This window comes from Pteropus medius, unplaced genomic scaffold (genome assembly GCF_902729225.1).
Source record: "Pteropus medius unplaced genomic scaffold, Ma_sr-lr_union100, whole genome shotgun sequence".
NCBI classification, from domain to species: domain Eukaryota; kingdom Metazoa; phylum Chordata; class Mammalia; order Chiroptera; family Pteropodidae; genus Pteropus; species Pteropus medius.
The window spans coordinates 901,477-923,926 of record NW_024356336.1 but is presented as its reverse complement, the minus strand read 5'-3'; the positions used below and the strand labels follow the sequence as shown (position 1 = coordinate 923,926).

The window sequence follows — 22,450 nt, the reverse complement described above, 5'->3', positions numbered from 1 at the left end:
TAAGCAGTGGGCAAGCCAGCAAAGCTTCATCTGTATTTGCAGCCGCTCCCCAGCACCAGCATCACCGCCTAAGCTCCACCTCAGATCATCAGGCATTAGATTCTCACAGGAGGACCAGTCTCTGGTTCCAAAAAGATTGGGGACCACTGAAAAACAATAGGTGTCTCCCCACCTCATTTTCCAAGATTAAATAATAATACCGAATATGCTTTTTGCACACATCTCAGGACTCTGAAGCCACAGCCCACGTCCAGTCCAGCTGTGTGGGGAGTCCCTGTGTGGTGCCCGAGGCCCCTCAGTTAAGAGGCCTCGGGCACCACACAGGGACTACTTTCACTCAGTTAAGCTCTCTAGTGTGGTAGCTGAGTGCTCCAGCTCTGGATACAGATTACCTAGATGAGGGTCGCCAGATAAAATACAGAGTGTCTTGCATGAAATCCTAAAACTCCTAGAAGAAAAGATAGGCAGTAAACTCTCTGACATTGCTCTTAGTAATATATATATTCCCTTTCCTAGGGCAAGGGAAACAAAAGAAAAAATAAATAAATGGGACTACATCGAACTAAAAAGTTTTTGCATGGCAAAAGGAACCATCAACAAAACAAAAAGACAACCTACTGGATGGGAGAAGATGTTTGCCAATGACACATCCAATAAGGGGTTAATATCCAAAGCTTTTAAAGAACTCATAGAACTTAACACCAAAAAAAGAAACCAAACAATCCAGTTTAAAAATGGGCAGAGGACCTGAACAGACAATTCTCCAAAGAGGAAATACAAAACAAAACAAACAGATTCATAGATACAGAGAAAAAATTGGTGGTTGCCAGATGAGTGAGGGGTTGGGGGATGGGTGAAAAGGTGAAGGCAGTAAGAAGTACAAATCGGTAACTTCAAAATAGTCATGCGGATGTAAAGTACAGCATAGTCAATGATATTGTAATAACTATGTATGATGCCATGTGGGTACTAGATTTATTGGGGGGATCGCTTTGTAAATTATATATATGTCTAACCACTATGCTGTACACGTGAAACTAATATAAAATAATATTGAATGTCGACTGTAATTGAAAAATGAAAAATTAAAATTAAGTAAAAAAGAAAATGGGATTATACTAGTATTAAAACCTGAAAACATGTTACAAAAGAAGAAAATTACAGACCAGTATTCCTCGTGAACGTAGAAACAAAACTCAAAATATTAACAAATTATATCCAGTGATACATGAAAAGAATACATCAAGCACACAACGTGATGTATTCACATCACAAAAGCAAGACTGGTTCAACATTTAAATATCAGTATAATTCACTATATAAAAGACTAAAGAAGTAAAACTGTATCATCTCAATAGATGCAGAAAAAGCATTTCGCAAAATTCAACATTTACTACTAATCAAAACTACTGAGAGATTAAAAAAAAGAACAAATGATTGATTCATACAAAAACATAAATGAATCTTAAATGCATTTTGCTAACTGTAGGAAGCCAGACCCAAAAGTTACATATTGTATGACTCTATTCATAGGACATCCTGAAAAAGGCAAAACTGTAGGAAACAAAAACAGATTAGCAGTTGCCAGGAATGGAGAATGAGAAGAGGGTTTGACTACAAAGGGGTAGCACAGGGAATTTGGGAAGATGATGGAACTGTTCTGTATGGTTATATGGTGCTGGATACAAGACTATGTATTTGCAAAATGCCACGGTACTGTACAACATAACCAGTATATTTTATTACGTGCATGTTTTTAAAAAGTCAATCAGTATTATGCAGGATAGAATATAGACTACGGCAACGAATCTAAATGTATTACAAATGTATGACATATGCACACGGAAGGGAATTTGGAATAAAGACGCTGATCTAAATTTTTTAAAAAAATACAGAGTGTCTTGTAAAAAATAGATCTGGCAACCTTAACCTGGGTTTGAATATGGGCCTCTGCTCATACGCAGTGTCACTGTGGACGAGTTCTTTCTTCTTTCTCTCTCTTTATCTCCTTCTTTCCTTGCTTTTTTCTTCCTTCTTCCCTCCTTTCATTTCTTCCTTCTTTCCTTCCTCATTCGCTCTCTCACTCCTTCCCTCTTTCTTTATAATTGTATCAAGTACATTAATCTTAATCTTGAATGTGCGCTTGATGAACTTCCGCATAAGCATACACTCTTGTAAACACCACCTGGATTAAGGGGCACATTTGCAAAATCCCAGAATATCTCTTTGTGTCCCTTCCTGGTCAGTGCCTCCCTCAGAGATAATTACTCCTCCAATATCCTCTATCGCCATTGAATACGTCTGCCTTTTCTTGAATTTCATATATATGGAATAATGCAGTATGGGCTCTTTTCTGTCTAGTTCCTGCTCAACGTAATGACTGTGAGATTCATCCAAGTTGTTGTGTGTTGCAGTATTTGTCTTTTTTATTGCTATATAATATTCCATGACACAAATTGTCAGAAAACACCACAGTCTGTTTATCTATTTTCTAGCTGGTAGACATTTTGTTGTTTCCAGTTTGGGGCTATGAATGTTCTTGTACAAGATTCTTGGTTGATGTATGTTTCCCTTTCTCTTGGATATATACATAAGACTAGGGTTGCTGAATTTTAGGATAGGCATATGTTTAGTTGTAGTGGATATTGGGAACAAATTTTTTAATCAAAAGGAGAGATGATAATAACAGCACCTAGTTTATATGGCTGTTGTGAGGTTAAATGAGATAATTCAAGTAAAGTATTTAAAACTGACACATCAAAATTCACAAAAAGTAAATCATTGCTAGGATGGAAGTTGGGAGAAGCATGAAGATTTCTGGTTAACTTTTATGAACTTTTAAGTGTTTCTATAAAGAACTGGAGGCACAAGGAATTTTCTTAAAGTGGTATGATATAAAACTAACACATGATTATTCTTAAAAAAAAAAAATCAAATGAAATGGAAGTGTATAGAGTAAAAGGTGAAGTTCATCCCATTCTTTTTTATTATTAAAGAACAATGCTAAGCATTAAGAATTTTTCATGCATTTCTTTATTTCATCTTTACCTTCTTATTTGATGCTGACAGTAGAGGAGGGTAGAGGCTGGACCTCCAAAGCTGACTCAAGGGATGCCTCGCCCAGTGCTGGTTGGTCCTTCTCTATGGGCCTCAGTCTCCCCACCCATACAGTGAGGCACCTAATGACCTCAGGGCTCTAATCATCACAGCTCCAGGTCTAGCCCCAGCAGAGGAGGGACCTGAAGTCTCACCACTTGTGTCTTAGGGATACCAGAGCAAAGAGCCATATATCCTCTTAGCCAGAACAGGCATCACCTCGAGTCTCTCCCCAGCTTCATTTACCTGGCAATGGGGTGGCTGGCTGACCTTGGGAGCCCCCATCCTGTACTTCTGGCCTCCCCTCAGGGGCTGCCAGACTGTTCACTCCCACCCTGCAGGCCAGGGACCGACCCTCCCTCCCCCAGGTTGGCAGCAAGAAGAGGAAAGAAAGAGAATCGTCTCCAGCTGGCCAGGGAGCCAGACCTTGTGCCCATCAACCCTCCAAGAACCCCCGCCTGTCCTCCCTCTGCCTTCCACCCCCGCCCCAGGCCTGTACACAGGGGCTTAGGATCAGCCAGAAAAGTCAGGCAGCTTTTCAAGGACCGGGGAGTGAGGGGAGGGGAGGTCTCTCAGCCTGGCCCAGATCCAGCCCCTGTGAGCAGTGCAGTGCCAAGCTGTGCCCTGTCCATAACTCCAGATTTTGACCCTGAGCTTCAGTCCCAGCTGGTAGACAGAGGACTGAGGAAGGGACGCCCCAGAATCAGGAGCCTCCCCTCAGGAGACAGGACTCTGCGCCCACAGCAGCTGCCTCTTTTCTCCAGCAGTTTGTCACGCCAGGTGAGTGAGGGTGTGTGGGGGGACACAGCAGAACTTAATGTCCTCTCAGCATCAACAAAGGAGGCTTCACATTAGAGCCTGAGGCCAGTGACAGCCTTGAGTTGGGCAGGGACCTCAGATAAGTACCTTCACCTCTCCAAGCCTCAGTTTCCTTATCTGAAAGACGGGATCATAACTCACCTCTTACAGGGTTAATTTGAGTATCAAAAGAGATGATTAATGTCAAGTGCTTAGCACAGAACTGGGTACATAGCAAGAACTCAATAAATGGTAAATATTATTATTTTGGGGGCGGGAGCTGGTAGCCTGGTTGTTGAACATCTATAGAATCTGTTCCATTTTGAAGATAAACTGAAAATATCAACCTTATAAGAAGTAGCCGTATGGAGCCACCTGGAATAGCTAATTATATTCATTCAAATACCTCACCTGTGACTTGGTGATTTTTTCAGAGCAAGTCTTTCCTATTCTTTGCTCCACGCATATAGCCATTAAAGGCATAAGCTGCCTCAAATTCCTTTCTGGGGACAAGAGAAGTTATAAGCAAACAAATACAAGACTGAAATGCAAGCAGAAAGTGTCAGTGCCAGCTTATTGCTGGCTGCCTAAATAGTTTAATAGCTCAGTACGGAAAGCTCAGATAGAACTGGGTCCAGATCCGAATGCTGGCCCACCCAGGCTATGTGACTTTGGGAGAGTGACTTCCTCTCTCTGAACCTCAGTCCCACCTCTGTAGACCCTTTAAGTAAGAGGATGTCTGTACTGCAACTACATGTGTCTGGCAAGTGACAGACAACCAGAAGTATTCCGTTCCTGCTCCACACTTACATAGACATTATAATTACACACACACACACACACACACACAGATAAATATAATAACCCAGATGTTTGCATTTTCCTAGATGCACACTCCAAGCATGCTTCATTGAAGTAATGGCATTAAAATGAAGGTGAACTGAAACACTAATGAAAAATTAGCAACAACAAGAAAATGGCTGACTTAATGACTGAGCTCTATGCAGAAGATCATTGCCCGCACACGTGAATAATTTTACCTGAGGCTGGGTCTGTCGGATTCTATAGCCTGGCTCCCACTTCTAATAAGAACCTCATGCATTTATACTGCACTTTAACACACACACACGGAGTTGCTATAATCAGTATCAAATTTGTTTCACATAGTTTATTAAGGTAATTGACTTGGGAAACACATTTTTTCTCTTCGATTCTACGCTTATCACCAACATACTAAAAATTCCTACATTTGTTGTCTTTTATGGGTTTTTTTTTTTCGATGCAGGATCCGGAAACATGGGGGTTTCTGTTCACCTGCTTGACCCTCTGATTTTTCACTGGGGAATCAGGCCGGCCTGGGCTCAGCCTCTCACCAGCTGGCTGGCTGAGTCTCAGGTGCCTGATCTGTAAAATGGGCGTAATAATAACCCCAGGGGTTATTAGAAGATTAAAGCAGATAATGCATGTAAGGTTCTTAGCACGATCCTAGGAGTTGAAAAACTAGCAGCTGCTATCACTGTTGTTTATCTCCACATGGCAGTTTTTTCTCTTGACGTGACCTATTCCTGTCTTTTACAGAGACTTTTTAACCCCAAGACCCCACAAATCCTTTTATCACAAATGCGTGACTTCGGATGATTTGCTTCTCTTCTCTGGGTCTCAGTTTCTCCATCTGCATGATGACGTCTTGCTCACCTTTAGGATTTTACACGGTGGAGACACTGAGCCCCGTGCTGTTCTTTTTCCCTTTTTATCTTGCCAGCTGGTTCCAGAAGTTGCTCTGGGTCCTCTCTTATGCTCTCCTCTTGGGCATGTGACATTGCTCTCCTTTGGTCGAAAGGCTCCTTCTCCCTCCCCAGAAACGTCGTAAGGGGTTTCAAACTCCTTCTCTCACCTCACATACTTTTATTATATAAATAGCTCCTTTTTTTTTTTTCAATCCTTTACTGGTTTTCTAGGTGGCATGAGAATGGAAAAAACTCCAGTACTGGAAATGGCAGAGCTGGGTTCATACCCCTTCCCTTCCTCCAACTCTTGCTATGACCTTGAATAATTAACTTTGCTTTCTCCCAGCCTCAGCTGCCTCATTTGTAAACTGGTGATGATGATAATCGCTGCCGTCATTTGTGAGCTCTCCTGCCCTTTATGAGTATTTTCTCTTTTGATTCTCACGTGAACTCCATTCATTAGTTTGTTTATTCATTCATTCATTCATTCATTCACTCATTTATTAGTACTTGCTATGGGCCAGGTATTATTCTAGGCTCTGGGGATAGAGCAGAAGACAAAAGTCCTTGCTATTCTGGAGCTGATGTTCTGGTGGGGAGACAATAGGCAGAGAGAAACTCAGGATGACCGACTCATTCAGGTTTGCCACAGGACTCTCCTGGTTTTAGTGCTCAGAGTCCACACCTTGGGGACACCCTCAGTCCTGGAAAATCGGGGAGGTTGGTCACTCTGGCTCACTAAAGTTAAGCAACTTGTCTATGGTCACATAGCTGGTGTGTGCCAAGGCCAGGTTGTGAATCTGGGTGTGTCCGACCCCCATCCTGGGTTATTATTGTTATTACTGCCTCCTCCTCATGTCGTGCCACCTTCTGGATTCATTTTGGGGAATTTTGAAAATACAGGAAAGCCCTCTACTTCTCCCTCTTACTGTTAATGTGAAAAAGTGGTCAATTTAGACATTATGCAGAGACAGTCAGAAGGCCCAAAGAGGGGGAAGTAACTTGGCCAAGGTCACACAGCGAGCGAGAAGTAAAGCCAGGTCTGACTCGCCCTTCTTTCTCTCATCTCCTTCTCATCCGATGTTCTTTCTTTTGATATTTCCAAGGTGCTGGGGGACAGAAGGAGGCTTCCATGTATTGAGGGCCTACTCCGTGCCAGGCATTGTACCAGGAGCTGTTACCAAGCTGGTCATTTAATCTTCAGGACAACTCCATGAGATCAGTTTACTCTTATTTTATAGACAAGGAGGTTACAGAGGGAAGCTGAGGTCCCTAGGAAGGTCTGTCCTCCACCCCTCAACCAAGCCCAGGCTGGCAGCTGGAAGGAGAATCATCCAGAGCAATGATGCCTTTTTGTTTTTTGGTTTTATCTCCAATTTGGCTGCTGAAACCCCAATAGAATCCAGTTCTTGTAAGCCGGAGCTGTTTCCCTCTTTACAAAACTAGGCCATACTGAGAATGTCCTGCTATTCAGGGCCACAGGCCCAAGTTGCCAAGTTGCCAAGAGCCAAAGTCTGTGGGAGGAGAGTTGTGAGTAAAAAGGAGGGAAAGTTGAATTTGGCCCTTCCGGACACAAAACGTCCCCTTGTTCTGCCTCAGCAGGAGCCGGCAGAATATTTCCCTGCTGTGTGAGCCCAAGCAGCTTCAAGGTCAAAAGCTGCCAGGCCTTCTAAACTTCTGAGGACCCAGGCAGCCCAGCACCCCAAGGCAGGCCCTGAGAGGGTATGCCGGAAGACCTGAGTTCTGAGGCCAGGCATTGCATCTGATTGTGTTCACAGCTGCATCCACTGGCTGCCAGCCTGGCACACAGTAGGTGTGCAATAAGTGGGTGTCAAGTTTATTTGAATTGAAATTAAATCCTAGCAACACCACTTCCTAGCTGTGTGACCTCAGGTAGGTGACTTCACCTCTCTGAGCCTCAGTTTCCTCATCTGTAAAGTGGAGCCAATAACACTATTCCCTACCTCACAAGAAGTTGGAAGACTTAGAAGAAATAATGCATGAGAAGCTCATAGTGCTGGGGCTGGCACACAGTAGGTGCTCCACAAATGTCAGTAAGTCACTCTTTTGTACTAGACAGTGTTAAGCATTTTACATTTGCCATCCTGATAAATCTCCAATCTACTCTTTGAGGCACAAGTTAATTTTCCCATTTTCTAGAAGGGGAAATTAAAAGTCATAAAGTCTCTTGCCCAAGGTTAATGGCCAGTGGGCAGCAAATTTGAGATTTAAAGATGGTCCATTGTCCTAAGCATTTCTCTGCAGCCTAGAGCTGGCCAGGCACTCTGCTAGGCCTTTTATAGATTCTCTGCTCAAAACGGTATTTGGGGAGGCTTCCCGGAGAAAGTGGTATCACTTACCAGCTGTGTGACTTTGGGCAAGGTGCTTTGTCTATCCATACCTATTTTTCCATTTGTGAGTGTCATTGAGAAGATCAAGTATAAAAAGGGCTTGGCAGTATCTCTCACTTTCTAAGCTTTCAGTGGGCGGTGGCGATGGCAGTGATGGTGATAGAGATGATCATGATGACAGCACATCTCGACCCTTCCTTCCTGCAGGTTAGCACAATGCGCGTGGTAGTGATCGGAGCAGGGGTCATTGGGCTGTCCACCGCTCTCTGCATTCATGAGCACTACCACTCGGTCCTGAAGTCACTGGACATGAAGGTCTACGCAGATCGCTTCACACCGCTCACCAACACCGATGTAGCTGCTGGCCTCTGGCAGCCCTACCTCTCCGACCCTAGCAACCCACAGGAGGCGTGAGTGAGGGTCCCAGAGGGTGGCCGGAGGGGCCAGAGGGGCTGAGTCTGCAGAGGAGATACTCCCTCTCAGGGTCCCTGTCACCGAAAACAAGCCTTTTGTAGAGGCTAAAGCCTGGCATGATGTGAAAAAAATAATGAATATTAAGTCCCTTCTATGTGCCAGACAGATGCTACACTTGATCTTAGCAGTGATAGAAATGATGTGTGCCAGGCAAATGGAGGCTTTATTTCCATTTTTTCCCTAGACCAGGTGGCTGTCGATGCCATATGCATCGCTGAATCAGGAATACTTCTAAGTTGGTGAATCAACATTTAGGTTTAGCAAAGAAATGGCAAAGGTCATTATGTCAGTTTAGAGACCCCCAGCTGCTTCAGCCTCAGAAGAATAACAGCTCAAACAAAACTGTCATTCTTCCCACAAATTCAAAAACCAGAGTTCCTGGTTAATGGGTGGCAACTCAGAGATCAGGCTCCTTCCATCTCATGGCTCTGCCATCCTCCTCTGTGGCTTCCAACATCTCCATTCTTATGGGCTGGCACCTGAGGATCACATATGCAGAGTCTTTAGGGTCCGTTGGCCAGGATGCAGTCACATGGCCATAGCTAGCTGCAAAGGAGTCAGGGAAATGTAATTGAGCTGTGTGCCAAGAGAGAAGAGGAAAACGTTTGGTAGGAGCAAGCTTTTGTCTACCACCAGTGTTTACAATGGGGGGTTCCCAGAAAGAGCCTGAACCATGCGGCTCACAGTCTTCAAAGCAAGCAAAAGCCTTCAAATAAACTCAGCAGCTATGTGATCCCAAGTCAGATGTGGGCTCCAAATGATTGTGACAGAGTATCCTTTGTTCCCCCCTCTTCTCTATCCTATTAATGGAGAAATGTTGGAAAGTTTCAGGAGGGGGAAGACCCACAGGCATTTGGGGTGCTGCAGGAGTGGAACATGGTGGATTTCTGGATTTGGACACACCTGCACCAGACTGATCACAGACCCATGCAAGCTGACCCTCAAAGCTGTCTTATCCAGCTCAGGGTATTAGGTGATGATTCTTTGGGGGACTTTTCCAGGCATTGGAACCAGCAGACCTTCGACTATCTTCTGAGCCACATCCATTCTCCCAATGCTGCAAACATGGGCCTAGCCCTAATCTCAGGCTACAATATCTTCCATGAAGCTGTTCCGGTGAGTAAGGAGGCAGAGCCTTGATCACAGACCAGCGCTGAGGCCCCGAGTTTGGGAGAACTTTGAGTCTCATAGGTGACAGACTCCTGTGTTCAAAACAGGTTTACTTGAAATCTATTTTTGCTTTTAAAATTATTTTTGTTTCCAATTTTGTTATTAAATTGGCAGAGAAAAAATGATCTTATGATGAAATGGGGCAACTAGCCTTTAATTGCCATGGATAAAACCCAGATATATCTTGTAGTGGTGGGCACTTGGTGCTGAAGCCAAAAGGTTTTCTGTGCCCCTGGAGGTCTCACAGCTTTTCATCAAGATGGACTAAAACTCTCATCATGGTACTTACTGTGTGCCAGACCCTGTCCTAACTACTTTATAAATAGTGACTCATTTAATTCTCTTAATAACCAGGAAGGAAGTGCTGTTGTTATCTTCCTTTTGCAGGTGAAATAGAGTCACTTACCTGAGCTCACAAAGCTTTAAAGTGGCAGAGCTGGGATTTGAACCCAGGCAGTTTGTAGCCACGTGGCACCTAATGTGCTAAGAAGGACACAGCCTTGGAGGATGGTCTCAGGGTGCTTGGAAAGGGTGATTTGGCTGGATGCCCAGAACCCCATGCCAGCTCTCCAGGGTTTAGTCAAATTCAGCACCATGCTGAGAGCATTACCCACACTATCTGTTACCTTCTGTGGCACCAAGAGTGACTATTCGCTTCATGATACAGACCAGAAAACTGAGTCAAAGAGAATTCAAGATGGTCAGTGGTGAGGTCAAAACCTTCATTTAAGTTGTCTGACCCTATGCTCTGCTGCCTCCCACTCTTACCCCTTGGCAACTCTTACTGTCACCCCTTTTTTCTCTCATATTTCTGACCTTTGCCCTATCACTCACCCCATCTTACTCTTGGTCTTAGTATAGCCTAATAGTTAAGAATTTGGACTCTGAAGCCAAACTGTGTGGGTTCAGATCTCAGCCTCCACCATTTATTAGCTATGTGACCTTAGACAAGTTACTTAACCTCTCTAAGCCTCAATGGGCCCATCTTTAAAATAAGAATAAGAATAGTATCTACCTCAGAGAGTGATTGTGAAGATTAAATGGAGTGGTATAAGTAAAATGCTTGGAGCAGGGCCTTACACACAGTAACCATTATATAAGTTTTTGTTGTTATCATTATTATTGATTTTTGCCCATTCCTGTGCCCTCTTCTCTCCTTCCCCTGCAGGACCCTTACTGGAAAGACATAGTTTTGGGATTTCGGAAGCTGACCCCAAGGGAGCTGGACATGTTCCCTGATTACAAGTAAGGTTATTGTCATGGGCAAAGGGGCTGAAGCCCTACAATTCAGACATACCTGTACAGAAGGCAGCAGAATATGGAGTCACCAAATTTCCTGTCCCATCCGAGGCCTAGAGCCCTTAGTACCTTGGTTTCCTGGTGCTCTGTCCAGCTCCTTCAGCAAGGTCACCCACCTAAACTGGGCCTTGGGCTAAGGATGTGGAAGATAAGGAATCATAGATGTCAGGCCCAGACGCTTTATTGCAGTATCCTCTTTTGTAGATGAGGAAACTGAGCTTCAGAGAGGCTAAGTCACTTCCCACGGTTACATAGCCAAGTGACCAAAATGGGATTCCAACCAAGTCTGTGTGACTCCAAACCCCTCTATTCTTTTCCCTATAACCCAATGTCTCTTTGGTCTTCTCACCTGGCCCAATGCTTGAATCCTCTCTACAAATGAGCGTCCAGTCTCCACTTGCACATCTCAATGTCAGGGATGGCTTTGTCTGATAGAAACTTTTTCCTTGCATTGAACTGAAAATCACTTCTCCCTTGAACTTCACCCAGTGGCCTTGACTCTATGTTTGGGAGCTCCCAAAATGACACTGCTCCCACCTCCATTTGATAGCTTTCAGATGTACCTCTGATTCTGATCTTTTACTCCCATGTTTGCCTGCTGTGACTCTAGCTATGGCTGGTTCAACACAAGCCTGATTATTGAGGGGAGGAAGTATCTACAGTGGCTGACCAAAAGGTGAGATTTTCAATTTTAGTTTCAGGAAAGCATCTCCCAAGAGCCAAGGTTGTAGTAGATGATTGTTCATGGAATTCATCTTTGTATTGACCAACAGCCAAATGTTAACCCTTAGGAGTGATGGGAGCTATCCTTGGTTCTGATCACTTCTGAGGAGTAAGACAATGGTTCCCACACCTGGTTGGGCAACAGAATCACCTAGGCTGCTTATTCATGTGATATTTATTATTGACCTCACTAAATCTGAAATGTTTGTGTAATGGATTTTTTAAATGTTTTAAATGGATTCTCTTAAGTTTTCCATATATATTTACATCATCTACAAAACATAAGTTGCTTTATGTTTCTATCTCATGTTTTTTCTTGTCTAACTGCTGTGACCAGTTCCTGTAGAACAATGTTAACTAATACAAGTGATAGTGGGTATCCCTGTCTTGTCCTGATGTTGATAGGAATCTTGCAGTGTTCTACATGAGCAAACATTAGCTTGAGAGATATGTTTACATTTACATTCACATACATTCATATTAACGAAGATTCCATATATTTCTTATATAGTACTATTTCATTAAGTTTTTTAAAAAATCTGTTGTGGATGGTGGCTTTTACCTGGAGACATTTTAAAAACATAAATTTCAGGGCCCTGCTTCATATCTACTGAATCAAAACTTGTGTGATGGGGCTCATAAGTTTGCATTTTAAGAAGTTTCCCTGTGTAATTTCAATTATCAGCCAGGTTTGGGAAACATTGTGCTAAAATATGGTTATTTCTTCTAAAGCTGTTTAGCTTCTTCCAGGAAAGGATGCTCCCAGTTTTATCTTGAGGAAACCACGTAGATAAAATAGTCCTGAGATCATGCTTCAGCCTTTACATGTTTTATTTACTGTTCTTTTGATATTTCTACTATATTTCTAATGGTGACAGATATTTTTCTGCTGGGACATTTAGGGAGTGTACTCATTCCACCTCCCTCCCCATGCTTGCTTCTGACAAAAGGGCATGTTGCATTGGTCCAACCCTGTCCTGTCTCCACCCTGCATGTCATCCCTTTGATAGTACAAAGCAATGTGGTAGTAGCAGGAAGCGTTTCCTACTAAGAAGTCTGGGTTTGAGTCCCAGTGCGATCACCGACTCGCTGTAGGTCCTTCAGCAAGGCCCTTCTCCCATCTCCATCTGTCTGATGAGGGGCTTGGACCATCTCAGGTTTCTCAAGGGACATTTTATGGCCCACTAGTCAATCAAGGTGCTCATGAACTGATCTGACTATACTGCCATTTTCTCAAGGAGCATTCTGTGAGACAGAAGTTTCTTTGGGAAATATTCCCTATGCCATCCTCTTGAAGAGATGGGGCAGAGAATTGAACACTGGGCTTTTTGATGTGTCTGATCATCCTAGGTTAACTGAGAGGGGAGTGAAGTTCTTCCAGCGGAAGGTGGAGTCTTTTGAGGAGGTGAGCTTCAGGGCTGGAATGGGCTTAATGTGGGAGAGAGAAGAAGGGAGTCTTTTGTTTCCTGTTGCTTGGTTGGGGGCTCCCTTCTCAGCCTTCCAGGGTCCTTTTGAGGCTCATCTCAGTCTCCAGGCATTTTGTCAATCCCAGAAGGACTCAGGCATTCCACCTTGATACTGGTGGCAGAAGCAAAGGAACAATGAGATCATGATGGCCATTAGGGTCTGATCTATATTCAAGCTTCATTGAGTTTTGGGGCCAGAGAGCTGGCTGCCTCTTCCCAGTATCAGCTGCGCCCCAACCCCAAGTTCTAGACACTTGGCTGCCTCCTGTCAACAACTGGGTTGATATTTCTGCAAAGTCACATTCCTTAGCCGACTCACTTCTGAAGTACCACCACCACCAATAATAAGGCTAGTAGCAGCTACCATCATCTGGCACTGACTATGCATCAAGAGCTTTGCTCTATAACTTCACTCAATCCAAGAACCTGGAATAGTGCTTGGCACATGGAAGGTGCTCAGTACACACAGCTATTAGCCTTCTATAATAGGCACCTGCTCTGGGTCCAGCCCTGACAGGTACTGGGAAATATAATTGACTCAGGCACAGCCCTCATTTCTAAGGAGCTCACAGTCTAGTGTCACAAATACTGGCTCGTGAACAATAATAGTACATCACTATGTGTGCATGTCCCATGACTGAGCTGGGAGGAGAATTGGGGGGGCTGGGCTGGGAGTTTGGGCGCCCATCAGGCTACATCCCTGAGCTATTGAGTATTCCATACATGCCCAGAACTAGGGGTTCCAACATGCCTTCTTGGCAGAGTAGAAGGCAAGAGAATGAAATAAAAAGGAGTCAGAAGAAGGAAGAGAACTATCTCTGCTTGCCTCCTGACTTCTTCTGGAAAGTTCCAAAAAGGTCCCCACCTTGCATAGTACTTTTTTGCTAAGCACTTTTATATCCTGAGTCACACTGGATCTTTGCATTAGCTTATGAACATGCACTACCAGCCCTATTTTATAGCTAAGGTAGCTGAGCCTTGAGGAGGTTACAGGACATTTCCGGGGCCACATAGCAGGTAAACTGCTGGCGGAGTGGACATTTGGAGACAGGCCCATGGATTCCTCATTGAGCTCCCACTCTGCTGTGCCACAGAAAGCTGGGAGCTATAGGTGAGAGAAAGGGAGAAAGAGGAGCAGAGGATACCAAGGTCCTTACCCCCTTCTACCCTATCTGACTTGTTCCTTGCTGCCAGGTGGCAAGAGGAGGCGCCGACATGATTATCAACTGCACTGGTGTGTGGGCTGGGGCCTTGCAACCGGACCCCCTGCTACAGCCAGGCCGGGGGCAGATCATTAAGGTGAGTGTGAAGGTGAGGGATAACACCTCTGACTTTTGTTGCTACGAAGATTATTTCATCTCCAAAGATAGAGGATGTATTAGGGACACCATTAGAGGAACCGACACGTTAAAGAAACAAGAAGGACCAACCCAACATGGAGCTCCCGAATGTTCTCTTTTGGGGTTTTTTCTTCATAGCAAAACATGTATGTATATGTTTGTACATATGTGGGAGCTGCATATGCCTGTATTATAATAAAAAGAGCAAACGTTTATGGAGTGTTTACTAAGTACCAGGCACAGACCTGAGCACTTCATAGTGTTAATTCATTTAATCTTTACCACCACCCTTTGAGATAGGGTCTAGCATATCACCACGGCCACCTTACTGATGGGGAAACCGAGGCATAGAAGAATCACGTAATGTATGTAAGTTCACACAGTTGTAAATTGTGGAATTGGAATTACAACCCAGGCAACCTGGTGTAAGAGCCTAAGTGTGTAAGCGTTGGCCTATGCTGCCTCTCAATGGGTGTGTGTGCATGTGCTGAGGCATACCTATTTGTGAGTGTGCATGTGTGCCTTCATAGGTGTTTGGGGAGTGTGTTCCTGAGGTGGGCTAATGTGTGTGTGCAGTTGCACATGTGTGCTGGGTTTTTCTGTGGAGACGTGGATGAAAATGTGTAATGCTTCAGGAAGCAGGGTGGCTCTCAGGGCACTCATTCTGCAAGAGTAGGTAGTCGGGTGCAGACTTGGGGCAGGGGGTTCATGGAAGGACTCAGAAATTGGCCACTATTGTCAGAACATCTGGTCATAGAGAGGAGCAGGGCGGGGGTGCCCACTGATCCAACTCCCTCGATGAGACATCTCCATCTTTTATCAACAGGTGGATGCTCCTTGGATGAATCACTTCATTATCACCCATGACTCAGACAGAGGCATCTACAATTCCCCATACATCATCCCAGGGTAAAAATCTGACATCCTAGGGCAGAAGAGGGGGCATCTTTATGCCCTTTTTATGTTCCTGCTGCCTGTCCCAACCCCCTTAGTCTCTTCTATTGTTTGCTTCCAATGTATTTTAAGTGTGCTTGAGCCTTTAAAACCCTAAGAAGCCAGGACTTAGCCTAAATTGGGCTATATCTTGAACATAATTTTAGATGACAGTAGTGCTGATACTGGAGACAAATGTGATGCTGGAGACAAAGACGAGATGGCGGTGACAGTAAAAGCAGTGTGAATGTCATTAACAGGAACAGTGGTGGGAATGGTGATTGGGGTTGATAGTGATGACAATATTAATGACAGAGGTGATGCCGTTAGTGAAGGCACTGGTTGTGTTGAAGGGATGGCAGTATTGTTGGTAGTGAAATAGTGGTAGTAAAGATAGTATTGCTATTGATGAGGAGATCAATGTTGATGATGGTGGTGACTAGGATTGGGAGCAGTAGCTGGTGCTGATAGAGATGGCACTATCAGTGATGTTACTAGTGCAGCAGAGATGACAGTCTCAAAGGCAATGTTAATGTTGTGGCTGTGCTCTCTCAATGGTGATGCCTGTGGTGTGGTGAATATAACAATATCGATAGCTAATGGTGGTGATAGAAATGATGACTGGGGTTGATGGTGATGACATTAATGGTAGCAAGGAAGGCAGTAGTAAAGACGATGTTGATGGACATGACAATATTTTTTCCCACTTTATTGAGATATAATTGACATGTAACATTGTATACGTCTAAGATGTATAACATGATAATTTGATATATGTATATATTGCAAAATGATTGCCCCAATAAGGTTGGTTAACACATCCATTACTTCACAAAATTACATTTTTTGTGTCTGTAGTGAGAACATTTAAGATCTGCTCGTTCAGCAACTTTCAAGTATATTACACAGTATTATTAACTATAGTCACCATGTTGTACATTAGAAGAGATGACAATGTTGAAAGTGATGTTAATGGTGATGATGTAAGTGGCGGGTGATGGCGATGACAATGGCAATTGTCGTGCTGTTGATGGTATTGTGAGCAGGGATGACGATGTTGATGGTGGTAGTGATTTAGGCAAAGATGATGGTAAGTGTGAACATTATGATGACCCCCATTCATCTCAAAGGCTTCGTTTTCCTTCATCCTTGACCCTCCTTACTTTTTATCCAGGATCCAGGCAGTGACTCTTGGAGGCATATTCCAGCTGGGGAACTGGAATGAGGTAAACAAAATCCAAGACCACAACACTATTTGGGAAGGCTGCTGCAGACTGGAGCCCACACTGAAGGTAAGGTAGGGAGAGGTATCAGTGCCCTACACCAGGTTCCTGGCAGCTTGACCATGAGGACACTTGATGATTGGAAGATTCCACCACTAGGATAACTGGGCAAATTAATTCCAGCAAGGGTCTGTGGAATACACCAGAATTTGATAATGTACGGGGAAGTCCCACTATGGGCCTATGAAACCTATATGGCCATGACTAAGAGTTGTTCTCTTTTAAGGTGACATCCCTAAAACATGTAATTCTGTGTTCACAAGGAGCATATGTATTTGTTGAAACCTCCATTTTCACAGTTGCCTGCTAGTGGCAATGACAATGATGTTGGCGATGAGGGTGAGGGTGGAAGCAGTAGTTGGTGATGGTGATGAAAATGCGGAGGATGGTGATTAGGATGGTAATGAGGTGGTGACTGTTGATAATATCATGGTGACGGCTGCTGGTGGTGGAGATTGATGAAGATGAGGTGTTTGGTAGAACTGGTGGTGAGGCGGGAGTAGTGATGGTAACGATGTTGGTGGCTGATAAAGGTGGTGATGATGGTTGTGGTGATTAATAAAATAGACAGTGATGGTGTTAATTGTGGTGGTAATGACAATAAGGTTCCAAAAACTAATTATCATGGCAGCAGAATAATCCAGAGATGAAATACTAACACTTTTCTTTCCAGGATGCCAAACTTGTTACTGAATGGACTGGCTTCCGGCCAGTACGCCCCCAGATTCGGCTAGAAAGAGAACAGCTTCACTTTGGATCATCAAACACAGAGGTATGCTCTCCTGGAAAGGAAAGGAATGTCCTTCTCACTCCTTAGAGGGCTCTGGTACTTCCAGAGAACAGTCTTACCTGACCTCTGCTCCATACAGCCTCTTGGCAGGCAGTCACAGTGGTGGCTAATATCCCCTCCACTATCAGCGGGGAAATTGAGGCTCAATGATGGTAAAGGACCTGCTCAAAGTTACCTAGAGGACAGTACCTCAGTTTGCTAATGCTGTGCTTGAATTGAAGGAAATAGGCACTTATTGAACATCTACTTTGTGTCCATGACACAAATGACCTTATGGAATCTTCTTTAGGATTGGGACTGTTCTCCTCAGGCTTCAGATGAGAACACTGAAGCTCCAAGAGGTGAAGTCAGTACTCAAGTTAGATTACTGTTGAGGGCCAGAGCTGGGATGTGGTTTGAATTTAACTCCAGAGCCATGCCTAGATGTCCATTTGTGGCTGCCCCATCATCTCTCTGGGGTCCCCTCTCGTTCTCTCTCATGGGGTAGGAACTAGGCTTATTGAAACAGCAGGCGTTGTCCTGGGCTGAAGGCACTAACCTGAGTAGGTGATGACTGGGCTCCCACCAGGAAAGCAATCCTCCCTTTCTAGGACACCTTCCTTTCTTAATGTGTGTGTGCGTATAGAAGTTTTGTGTATGAGTGTATGTGATTGATGTGTGTTTATAGAGGGTTGTGTGTTTGTGCGCAGAGAGATTGTGTATGCGTGTGTGTGTGTGTGTGTGTGTGTGTGTGTGTGTGTGTGTGTGTGTAGAGGGGAGAGTCACATATGGAGTTTAACTCCCTGCCAATGGTTTTAGCTTTGAAAAAGGCCCCGGGGGTCTTGCCTCTGTCCCCAGGATGCATTAGCACATTACCAGAGTCCACCCAACGGTGTCTCTGGTTTTCTTTCCTCCCATGGTGGGGAGACAAGTTTTCTGTTAACACAGGAGGTTCAGCAATTCAGAGCAGGATGGGAACAAGGAAGGTGATTTAGAGAACTTCAGACGACTTGATGTGTGTTGGGTGGGTGGAGGGAATCTCTGACCTCAAGTTTTAGACGATTCCTGTGCTGAGTGTATAAAGCAGGTCCATCTCCTAAACAGAAGAGGAGTCTAGGGTGTCAACCTCAAGCTCCTCGAACTTACTGTTGTTCCCAGGCCCCCCCTTCAGGATGCTGAGAGGAGCTCTGGTGCCATCTGGCTTTGCCCAGATCTCTTTGGAAAGTTCCTGAATGTTCCAGGGCAGAGCAGGCCATCTTCTCTCTTGCCTTTCCTAGGTCATCCATAATTATGGCCATGGAGGCTATGGGCTCACTATCCACTGGGGCTGTGCCCTGGAGGCAGCCAAGCTCTTTGGGAAAGTTCTGGAAGAAAGGAAGTTGCTCAGCATGCCACCATCCCACCTCTGAGGGTGCCAGTGACCACTGCTTCCCCCACGAGGACTCCCCACTTTCCTCGGCCAACTAATCAATGTGCTCCTCTCTAAGCCATTACTTACCCCTGACCTCACCACTGGCTTCCGTTTGCAAGAACCATGTGGTGAGAAGGGAACCACAGGTCGGTTTCGGGAGGTAAGTCTCACCTTACCTGGGGACCCTCTGATCACCGAGGTCTTTCCACTCTCTCCGGCCTGACATTATGAAGACTTACTCCACGAGTCCTCAGAAGAAAGGAGAACTCAGAAAATCAAGAAGGAAAGCAGGATATTGAGGATAGTTGAGGTTAAGTAACCTGACGACAAGTCGCACTAACATGTTAAAGGTTCTGAAAAGTCTGTAGCAGAGACACCTACCTGATGTTGTTCAATCCAGTCTTCCTAAGCCTGTCTGGCTATGGAAACCTTTTGCCCAGAACACTAATACCATAGAATGAACTTGAGAGAATGCGGTAATAGATGTCATTGCAGGAATTTATATGTAGAATTGGAGTGTGGAGGAGGCAAAAGAAGTGAGGCACGGAACTAGCAATATATGATACCTGTTCTACATCCAGGATCCCAAATAGCATCATCGGCCCATCGAGTGGCCCCCTTGGCTCCATGTAACCCTTGAGGAGGGACCACTGGAAGGATCATCTCTCAAGGAACTTCATTGAGAATAAACTCACCAGGCATACTCCTTGTTTGGGGGGCAGACTTAACAACTCTCTATCTTCTGGCTGGTATTCTCTGAGATGACAAATAGGTTTCCAGATATTTTTGAAAGCCTTAAATGAGCCTAGAAGGCACCTGAACATCTTCATCCCTAGTTATCTGCCTCAACCTCTAAGGTTGAATTTTCATCTGTCTGTTTTTTTGTGGAGGACCAGAGCCTAGGAGTTTTCATGCACCTGGGACCAGTGACACCCTGTGTGCTGTGATGAGGTCTGGAAGGGCCCACACTGTGCTATGTCTATGCCATTACTGTCTGTTCCTTCCTGTATTGTTTCCCCTAATGGGTCCTTCATGAAATATCTGCCATGATTTTGGCTGGCCCCAAGATAAATAGAGTGAGAGCCAAGATATAAGTTAGAATTCCAATAATAGTAATAATAATAATAATAATAATAATAATAAATGATGACAGTTCCTCGCTTATGATGGATGACTTTGATTCTTTTACTTTGCAATGGTGCAAAAGCAATATGCATGTAAAATTACACAAGATATTCAATACTTTATTATAAAATAGGCTTTGTGTTAGATGATTTCACCCAACTCTGGCTAATGTAAGTGTTCTGAGCATGTTTAAGGTAGGTGAGGCTATGGTGTTCAGTAGATTAGGTGTATAAAATGCATTTTCAGGTTATGATATTTTCAATTTATGATGAATTTATCAAGATGTAACCCTATCATAAGTCGAAGAGCATCTGGAATTAATAATTATAATTCTGATAACTAAAATTCATTGCATTCTAACTGGGTAGCAGGCTCTGTACTAAACTCTTGCACACATTACTCATTTAATTCCTACAACCCTCTTCCCATCATGAAGTAGCTATTATTCCCATTTCATAGGTGAGAAGGCCAAGGTACAGAGAAGCAGTATAAGGTCAGCTGAGAAGGAATAGGATGAGGATTCAGAGCCCGAAATCATGTGATTCTAGTGCCTCACTTTCAAGCACCACACGACACTGAATCCTAGGTTGGGAGAAAAATATACACTCATAAAAGAATTGGTTGGGCTTCTTCCCTCTTTCTGCAGACACATTGAGAAAGAACTAACTCTCTCCTCCTCATAGCCATATTTGGTCCAAGACAAAGGGACTCTCACAAGACTAGGAGCCTGGAGAGGGGGGCACTTCCCGGTGCTGGGAATGGAACACAGCATTTAGTTTTTAACCAGTGATTTCTTCACCCAACCTAAAATTCCCCAGAGAGAGCGACCCCTACTGGTCAAGGTTAGTCATCAACAGAGCCTCTGTAAGACAGCATGAACAACTCATAAAAATGTATGGGACCAGACAAGTCCACATTCAGACCCAAAGTGACACTTGGAATGTCTTAAAATTCAGAAGGAACGTGGGGAAATTCTGCACGTGGCACTACAGGAGATGTGGTGATGCTTCATCTCTTCGCTTTCCCTTCACCTAACATGCCTGCTCCTTCTCTGAAAGTGATCTGCAACTGTATTTTCAATGCATTTTTGTCCGCTTGATGAATTTAGAAAAGATTAACTTTCTCCATTGAATTGTCTTGGAACTTTTGTCAATTGACTATAAATTTGTGGGGTTTATTTTTGGACTCTCAATTCTTTTTTATTTATCTACATTGCAATTCTGAGTCCTTTGCATTTCCATATGAATTTTACAATTGGCTTGCCAATTTCTTCACAAAAAGCCAGCTGGGATTTTGATAGGAATTGTGTTTAATTTATAGATCAATTTGCAGAGTACTGACAGCTATTTTAACAGTTTTAAGGCTGCTAATCCATGATCCTGGAATGTCTCTCCATTTATTTCGATTTTCAATTTCTTTCAGCAGTTTTGTAGTTTGTACAAGTCTTGCACTCCTTTTGTTAAATTTATTCCCAAGTATTTTATTCCTTTCAATGTTATTGTGAGTGGAATTGTTTTCCTACTGATGAATTTAGAAAGTACTCTGCTCTCTTGCATGATGGGGTATAGTGGCACTTGAAGTGGCTCATCATCAAATCTTCTTGATTAATCGAGAATGATTACATGAGATGTAATCATGGGTGTTCAAATGTCAAAGGATCAGAATACAGTAAAGCACTACCAGTAACTAAAGTCTGACTGAAACCACTGAGTCTTTGAGGTGTCAGAAGGGCCTTTAGAACACTCTAGAGCTTCAGGGTTGGCATCTCGTGTGCCTCTCACAACACCCTGCATCCCTCTATTAGTGCCCATATTACCCTATACCACAATTATCTGTTTATGCCTGTTCCCCCCACTACGCTGTGAGTGCGAGAAGATAAGGACCATGTCTTACTCCTTTTTGCATCTTCAGCATTAAATATCATGCTTGATGCATGGCAGAAACTCCATGCATACTGACCGCATGCCATGACAGGATACATAATAGTTATGATGAACAGACTCGAGAGGCTACATATGTGTCACTATGAGTTCCTGTAACTGTACCTCTCTGCTGAAAGGGCAGGCCAAAGTCACCATGTTTGCGCCTCTTGACCCCATCACTCCCCGACCCATTTTAATTGGACCAGGACTGGAACCATCACTAAACTGGGCCAAACAGCTTTCTCTCGTGAGGATTTGGAAGTGGGACACTGAACAGCTGAGTCAAATATGTTTGCAGAGCTAAGCCACGTGAGCAGAAGTCAAATGCGTGGTTAGGCATATGCAGCAGCCACGAGGAGGCAGAAGGAAACCAGTCTACAGAGGAAGGTGGAAATGGGGGCCACGAATCCAGAGAGGGGGCTGCCTAAGGCCTTGGTGGCTCCCCAGTTTCCTGTTCCATGTGTGAGACCAGGCTGTACTTTATTTCTGAGATCTTTCTAACCTTTCAGGGGCTGCAAACTGGTAGCCCATGAACCAAACCTGGCTGCAGATGAATTTTACCG

General features: G+C 44.0%; 1 protein-coding gene across 1 annotated transcript; it reads left to right on the top strand.

The window, feature by feature from the left end:
- Window positions 1-3,605: 3,605 nt before the first annotated feature.
- DAO (D-amino acid oxidase) lies at window positions 3,606-22,340 on the top strand. Its single transcript, XM_039861830.1, has 11 exons — window positions 3,606-3,876; window positions 8,180-8,382; window positions 9,448-9,562; window positions 10,785-10,861; window positions 11,526-11,591; window positions 12,989-13,043; window positions 14,299-14,403; window positions 15,271-15,353; window positions 16,552-16,669; window positions 17,334-17,432; window positions 18,707-22,340. The coding sequence occupies exons 2-11, from the start codon at window positions 8,189-8,191 to the stop codon at window positions 18,836-18,838; spliced, it is 1,044 nt and encodes a 347-aa protein (XP_039717764.1). The 5' UTR covers window positions 3,606-3,876; window positions 8,180-8,188; the 3' UTR covers window positions 18,839-22,340.
- The last annotated feature ends 110 nt before the right edge of the window (window positions 22,341-22,450 follow it).